We start from the raw sequence: 7,921 nt of genomic DNA on the forward strand, positions 1-7,921 counted from the left end.
TATTGGCCACCTTTCCAGCCTGAAAATAAAGAGGATTTTGAAGCTAGAACAAGCAAAAAAGACTTTTAAAAACATTTGTGTGTGCCAGGCAGTGGTGGCGCACACCTTTAATCCCAGCACTTGGGAGGCAGAGGCAGGTGGATTTCTGAGTTTGAGGCCAGCCTGGTCTACAGACTGAGTTCCAGGACAGCCAAGGCTATACCCTATCTCGAAAAAAAAAAAAAAGTTGCCCTTGGAGGTTAGAAAAGGTTGTCAGACCCATTGAAATTGTAGTTATAGATGGTTGTGAACTGAATCTAGATCCTCTGCAAGATCAAATGCTCTTAGCTGAGACATCTCTCTAGTCTTTTAAAAAAAGACTTCTTGGTAGACATGGTTTTGACCTAGTTTTCCAAGTTTATATTCCATTAGGCTTGACTAAGCTATTTATCTTTCTGTCCTAACTTTGTTCCCTTTGTTCTAGAATAACCTCAAGGGCTTTCCCCCATTGATTTAATCAGACCTTGGATTTTATTACCTTGTGTGTTTCATTACAGATCTGTATCAATTGGAGAAAGTCTGACCTCCCTGCTGGAGAAAAAGCAATGATAGAGTTTGCACTTGCTGTTTCCCAAGCTGATGACATAACAGATGAGCATTTCAAAAAGCTTGAAATGCATGGTTTCAATAGAGAAGATGCCTGGGACATAGCTACCATTACAGCTTTCTATGCTATGGCCATAAATGGACATAAAGCTCTTGTCTGCTTTATCGACATCATTCCTAACAAGGGATTCTATTCAGACAGATTGAGAACTAACTTACTGCTCTGAAAGCATAAAAGACTGACAGGGGAGGCTACTGTTTATCATTTCAGCTGTGTTGCATTAGAAGAAATCAGTTGCATAACAAAAAACACAAGGCATCTAATTATTGGATGGAGAAAAAAAATTGTTTCCTATCTGCTTGATGAAATAGGTCTTGAGTTTCCAGGGACATGTGATATTTAAGACTTGGAGACACAGATCAGAAAACATTTCTGATTATTTACTTCCTTTGTGATTCAAAAAGACTGTAAGGCAAAAGACTTCCAATGAAGCTTTAAATGTGAATATATATCTAACTGAATATTGACTACTAAAGTTGAAAATTCTTAAGCTTCCCAAATGGTATTATATAGAAATTGGTCAATGTAGATTGATTTGTAGTTAATTCCTTATCAACATGGTGTGTATAAACTCTCAATGGTAATATGTCAACAGGAAGAGGCACAGCTGAATTTGAGTGCTATTTTTAGTGCCTTCTCAGTTTTTTAACTGATGTTATAGAATCATAATCTAAGTGTAATATGCTCTTATTTTAGGTTTCAGTAAAAATATTTGGAATAAGTGAATATTCACATGTTAAATACAAGCATTTTACAAAGCCTAACCTATTCTATGCTATAACTATTATTGTCTTGAATTTATTTACATTTTAAGTTTTTGAGAGTTATTATGTCATGAACAGAGAACATGTAAACTTATAAACTCTTGTTTACTCCCATTTTGTTTCCTTAGATTCTCTAAATTATCCGTGAACATGTTTTGTTTTGTTTTGTTTTTTTTCTATAGTATTAGGGGTTAAAGTCAGGGCTTCACAAATGTCCCACCACTGAGCCATATCCTCAACCCAGTGAACAGCTCTTCACTGGCTTTGGAGCTTTGGTATGCTTTTCATGTTGAATGCCCTGCACTATGAAATCTGATTATGTGGAGCCAATGCAAACCGAATGACGACTTCCTGATTTTTTGTCTAAAGTTCAGCCACTGAATATCTAAGTCCCTTTCTCCAGACATCTTCCAGGTTTATCTTCACAGGCTGCACCACCGTCCAGGTTTATATCACAGTCACCAAAAGTGAACTCCCTAGGGTGCCACAGACCTAGAGAACTGGTTGGTTCTTTTATCTATCTGCCTTTCCTTTTACCTGAAGCTATCCCTTTTGAGGATTAAACTTCGCTGCACTGAAAACCCCTGTTGCCGTTTTCCCTGAAAAGAGGCACTCAGCAGCAGGAGCAGAGACCGGGCCAGTGCTTGGCAGATGCAGTATGAGCACAGTGGGCTCTTGCTTTGTGGATTTGAATTGATTCAGTTCTCCAGCTCCCCTCATTTACTCCTAGCTGCATGTTTGTTCTTTCTGCGGGGAAGAGAAGGCGGCTCCTAACCCTGATAAAGATTTACCTTACTGCGCAGCAACCAAGATTTGGGCAGGTATTTATGATGACACCAATAGGTTCCTTTAGTCTAGGCCCTGTACAGTCCAATGCTTTTTAAATTGGACTGCTCTTGAATCTTTAGACTTCTAGCCTAAGCAGGCAGTGTGCCAAGAGATTTACTGTGTGACCTACATATAATACAGTAATCACCCTTGCCTCCCCCTCCCACCCCATGCCCAATCTCAGTGTAAGGAACAACCCAGTCTCATCCGACTGGTCAGGCACACAGCCAGCCAGTGCTCACTGACAGCTGAGGGCCGACCCTCTGCTGCTTGCAGTCTGGTCCCGTGCGCCCTACAGGGCACCCAGAGAGCTAGTGGCTCCTGACTTCATAGTCCTCTTAGGTTGTGGCGTACACGGCGGTGGTGCCCCTGCTTTTACGTCCCCGGCAGAGGGCAGCCTAGCGGCGGCGCAGGTTTCCCAGCCGGCGGATTTAGGGCGCGACACCCGGAAGTGGCGGCTGGAGCGGGAGCGCTGAGTTGTCGGGCGGCGGGACAGCGGCCCCGAATAGGGGGCGGGGGCGTTGGTCATGTTTCCCTTCGGGCCCCACAGCCCGGGCGGGGATGGGGCGGCTGGAGCTGAGGAGCCGCCGCCTCTCGGAGGGCCGGCGGCAGCTTCCAGACCGCCCTCTCCAGCTCCGCGGCCGGCGTCTCCACAGCGAGGAGCTGACGCGGCCTCTCCCCCGCCGGCCGCCGGGAGCTCTCGCCTCCCGGGCGGCCCCGCAGTGTCCCCGGCCGAGCGCGCCGGAGAGCTCGCGGCTCCCGGAGCTCTGGAGTTGTCCGCCGGCGCGGCGCAGGCCGAGCTGTCACCCTCCTCCTCGCCGCGCAGACGCTCGAGGCCAGACTGTAGGGCTGGCAGTCGGAGCCGGCAGGGCCTCAGCGCCGGCCTGGGCGGCCCCGGTGCCAGACTGTTCGGGTGGCTGAGAGAGCGAAGCCTCGGTCGCGGGCTGTTCGTGGACCCGGCTCGGGACAATTTCCGCACGATGACTAACCTGTATGGTTCCATCCATCCCGCAGACTCGGTGTACCTCAGCACCCGCACCCACGGTGCTGTCTTCAACCTCGAGTACTCGCCGGACGGGTAAGCTCCTACACCCCAGCTGCTCCCTCCGCTCAGGTTGACTGCAGCTGCTGGCCTTCGTGCCCCCGGTACTTTCAGAAGCACATTGTCAGCTGTGAGCCCTGGCCTGGCCTTTTGAGGTAGGCAGGCCCAGGGCTTCCCTTTGGGGTCCCTGAAGCTCTGTGAAAGAGAAATACTTTAAGCCGTCGCTTCAGGTCCGTCAGAGCCAGTACACAACTAGGGTGGTCTGGTACACCGTAAGGTGTTCAGCAAATATGCTTTAAATGAATGCCCATCATTTTACTGTTATCCTCTGTTGGCTTTGTTCTGATCTGAATTTATGTTCAAGGTAAGAAAGCTTGCAGAATCTTTGGACCTTGTACTAGATCTGCCATAGGGAGACAAATGAAAGCTTTAGAAAGATACTAAGACTGCAGAAAAAAAAGTTTCTCAGTGTTTGGGCCATTTGTGGGTTAGACTGCATGCTTAGACTGATAAGATGTTTGCTCTTGGTTTACTTCAAGCTATAGGGAATTTTCAAACTATCCCAGGTCTATTTAGTACTCTTAGAATCCTAGGAAAATACTGCTTGTGGCTCCACCGTAAGATGACCTAATTAGTAACATTCTTATCACATCTGGCCTCTGGGTTACTAGTCTCTGCCTAGTTAAGGCATCCATTCATTCAATCCCTCATTTACCAGATGCTGCTGGAACTCTTGATAGGTTGCAAATGTATGGCTAACCGTGGTGAGTAAAACTAGCTAATGACACATTCCTTTTACTGAGCCTGGCCTCTGTTAGTTCAACTGGATATGAGATTCTAAGTAATGCACAGTGTACACCTACAAGTTGAGATAAAGGCTTGAAGCCTCTTGGTCTAGGATATTTAAGGGTACCTTGAGAAAGTGACACTTGAATCAAGATCAGAAAAAAAATTGCAAGAGATAAAGCAATCAAGATTGCTGGGTAAAGAATAGAAGTATTTCATATGACTATGAACTTCTGCTGAAGGGTCGTATTAGCATATTATGTTAGAGGAAATGGAAAAGATAAAACATTTCAAGGAAGAAAGACCTAAAATATGCTGAGAAAGAAGCAAGTAAGACCTGTTCTAGTTTATTGACTCTTCACAGCAGTCAGCTGGAGTTTTAGCAGTGGGTGCATACTTGTTTGAGCAGAGAAACTTGAGTAAGCTGAAGTTTATTCCTTTATACTCTCCTCCTCCTCCTCTTCTTCCTCCTCCTCCTCCTCTTTAATTTAGCCTATCAGTGGTGGCGCACGCCTTTAATCCCAGTGCTTGGGAGGCAGAGGCAGGCGGATTTCTGAATTTGAGGCCAGCCTGGTCTACAGACCGAGTTCCAGGACAGCCAAGGCTATACAGAGAAACCCTGTTTCAAACCCACCCCCCCAAAAAAAGAATTATTTATTTATTTATTATTTTATGTATATGAGTACGCTGTAGCTGCCTTCAAACACACCAGAAGAAGGTGTCAGATCCCATTACAAATGGTTGTGAACCACCATGTGGTTGCTGGAAATTGAACTCAGGACCTCTGGAAGACCAGTCAGTGCTCAACCACTGAGCCATCTCTCCAGCCCTTCATGCACTATTCTCAAAGCTTTCTCCTCTCCTCCAAATTCTCTCTGTGCTTCTCTAATCTATAGTTCAAGCTCTCTATTATCAGACTCCTACTTATATGTTCAGGGTTTAAGATGTAGTTGTGTGCATTCTCTAGGAGTAAATTTTTTAAATTGAAAATGTTGATTCTAGAGTTAATTATGAAAAATTTAATTCAGATTGCCTGGAACTATTAGAATGAGGGATACATTGCACGTAGTTCTTATTCGAATACGACTGTATTCTCTCAGAGAAATTTATTTATTCATTTTTTGTTTTGTCTCATGTAGCCCTGGTTGCCCTGATATGTAGACGACCAAGCTGGTCTCAAAGTCTCAGAGACCCACCTTCCTCTGCCTTCCAAGTGCTAGCATTAAAGGTATCACACATTCATACAGGCTCATGTCATGCAGTGGCTTACTTGTGGAGACGTGTGTCGAGATAAGAGGATAACCTACAGGAGTCAGTCTTTCCTTCCATCATGTGGGTCCCAGGGATGGAACTCAGCTTTGGTGACTTCCAAACTACCCACTAAGCCACTCCGACAGGCCCCCAGAAGCATTTTTTAAAAAGTAATTATTCTGGTTCTCAGCCAGTGAAATGGCTCAGCAAGTCAAGGTACTTGCTGTGCAAGCCTGGTGATCTGAGTGTTGATCCCTGGAAGCCAGGTAAAGGTAAAGGAGAGAACTCACTCAGTACTAAGTTGTCTTTTGGCCTGCACATACACCCACACATATCATACCCACACCCACACACACCAATAGTAATTTAAGAGACTTTAATAAGTATATGTATTAAATTTTCAAGAAAGCAAGAGAAAAAAAATTTAGTTAATTTTCTTCTTAACTAGTAGAGAACAAGTATGAAATAAAATAAGGAGAAAGATTACAAAAAAAAAAATGTGATTCTCAGTGGGTAAAAGGCTTGCTGTGCAATGAGAACCTGATTTTTGCATCCCTAGCTCCCACATAAAGGCTGGGTGTGGTGTCTCATATCCCAGCCCAGCACCTAGTGAAAAGAGAGGCTGATCCCTGGGTCTCACTGAGTAGCTATTCTAGCCCAAACAGTGAGTTCCATGTTCTGTTAAGAGACCCTGTTTCAAAAAACTAAAGTAGAGAGGCTGAAGAGATGGCTCAGTGGTTAAGTGCACTTGCTGTTCTTGCAGGGACCTGGGCTACAATACCTACAAGGCAGCTTACAACTGTCTGTAACTCTAGTTCCAGGGGACCCATCATGTGCATATGTGGTACATATACATGCAGGCAACACACACACACACACACACACACACACTGAATAAGTAATCTTAAAATAATAAGGTAGAGAGCAATAGAGGAAGACACTTGATAAAAGCCTCTGGTCTATACACACACACACACACACACACACACACACACACACACACATACAGAGGTTTATCCACATTTGCACAGACATGCAAAGGTAACAAAGGGACAGAAGAGAAAAAAACTGTTGATACTAGTTGATATTGTTCAGTAGTAAAGCATTTGCCTAACATGTGAGTTTAACCTCAGTACCCCAACACACAAACAAAGAAAAAACATAATTAAGCTGCCAGGAGTCTGAGGGTACGAGCATCACTTGGACCCGTTAGCTTGAAACAGGTTTCAACAATATATCAGGACTATATCTATCTATCATCTATCTATCTATCTATCTATCTATCTATCTATCTATAAAATATATATATGTATATATACACAAACATATATATTATAAAATAACTGGTAAACTATATGAAAAGGAGAATAAAGTAGGCTTGAAGCGGGGAAAAGCGACTAAGTTACATTATAATGATGAGAACTCAGCTCTACCTGGAAACTTGAATGGGTATTTACATAAAGATTAAACAAGTATTAGATTTAAAATATAAAGTGTTTGACACTTTTGGGAGAAAACAGCAAATTTATCACCATAAGTGAAAATTTAATATACATAGTATACTTCTGTTAATTAGAGCTAGCGGGGCTAGAGCGAGCAGGCCACCAGAGGTCCTGAGTTCAATTCCCAGCAACCACGCACATGATGGCTCATAGCCATCTGTACAGCTACAGTGTACTCATACACATAAAATAAATAATAAATAAAATAAATCTTTAAAAAAAGAAAAGAAAGAAAAGTATGTAATAGTCAATGTGAAGTATAAAAAGCTTACTTTTGCTGGTCAGTGGTGGCACATGCCTTTAGTCCCACACTTGGGAGGCAGAGGCAGGCGAATTTCTGAATTCAAGGCCAGCCTGGTCTACAGAGTGAGTTCCAGGACAAGCATGACTATACAGAGAAACCCTGTTTTGAAAAACCAAAAAAAAAAAAAAAAAAAAAAAAAAAAAAAAGCTTACTTTTGAAAGGATTGTAAAATTACCAGAATAATGAAGAAATTGCAGGCCCAAAATCTAGAGAGGTTCTGCATTTGAAGTTACTTTTCTCTGAGAGGCATCTGTAAATTCCAAGAGCAGCAGCAGAGAGACTAAGGGTTTGTAATGGACACACGGCTCAGGGTGAATGGAATGAAGTACATTACAGTTTAAAATCTGACAAGGAGAGATGGGCTTGGGTGAAACTGTATAAGAATATATACCCTAGGAGGAAGTAGTAGTTGATCAGAGGTAGTGTCCATAGCAGTAAAGCCAACTTCAGATCATCTCATTCCCTAGTAAATTAAGTTCACAGCCAGGTATTGGCTCACTCCTGTAATCCCGGCATTTGGGAAGCTGAGACAGAAGGATTATTGAGACTTTAAGACCAGCCTTGTGTAGTAAATTCTAGACCAGCAGGGGCTACAGAATGAAACTTTTGTCTCAAAAATTAAAAAAAAGGTGGTGGTGGTGGGGGCAGGTCCAGGGCTGTAGGTTAGAAAGTGAGTTACAGCCGGGCGGTAGTGGTGCACGCCTTTAATCCCAGCACTTGGGAGGCAGAGGCAGGCGAATTTCTGAGGCCAGCCTGGTCTACAGAGTTCTAGGACAGCCAGAGAAACCCTGTCTCGAG

General features: G+C 43.7%; 1 protein-coding gene across 3 annotated transcripts in view; it reads left to right on the plus strand.

The window, feature by feature from the left end:
* Positions 1–2,669: 2,669 nt before the first annotated feature.
* Positions 2,670–7,921, plus strand: part of Dcaf10 (DDB1 and CUL4 associated factor 10) — a 45,417-nt gene continuing 40,165 nt past the window's right edge. For 2 of the 3 annotated variants that reach the window (XR_004120771.1, XM_031377289.1), the window contains exon 1: positions 2,672–3,316. Coding sequence is in view for 2 of the 3 variants with exons in the window: in XM_031377289.1 (XP_031233149.1) it covers positions 2,766–3,316 (551 nt within the window). In the remaining variant the exon portion in view is untranslated. Of the gene's footprint in view, positions 3,317–7,921 lie in introns of all 3 variants that reach the window. The other variant, XM_031377290.1, reaches the window with a different exon arrangement.

This window comes from Mastomys coucha, unplaced genomic scaffold, assembly GCF_008632895.1.
Source record: "Mastomys coucha isolate ucsf_1 unplaced genomic scaffold, UCSF_Mcou_1 pScaffold18, whole genome shotgun sequence".
Lineage (NCBI taxonomy): Eukaryota > Metazoa > Chordata > Mammalia > Rodentia > Muridae > Mastomys > Mastomys coucha.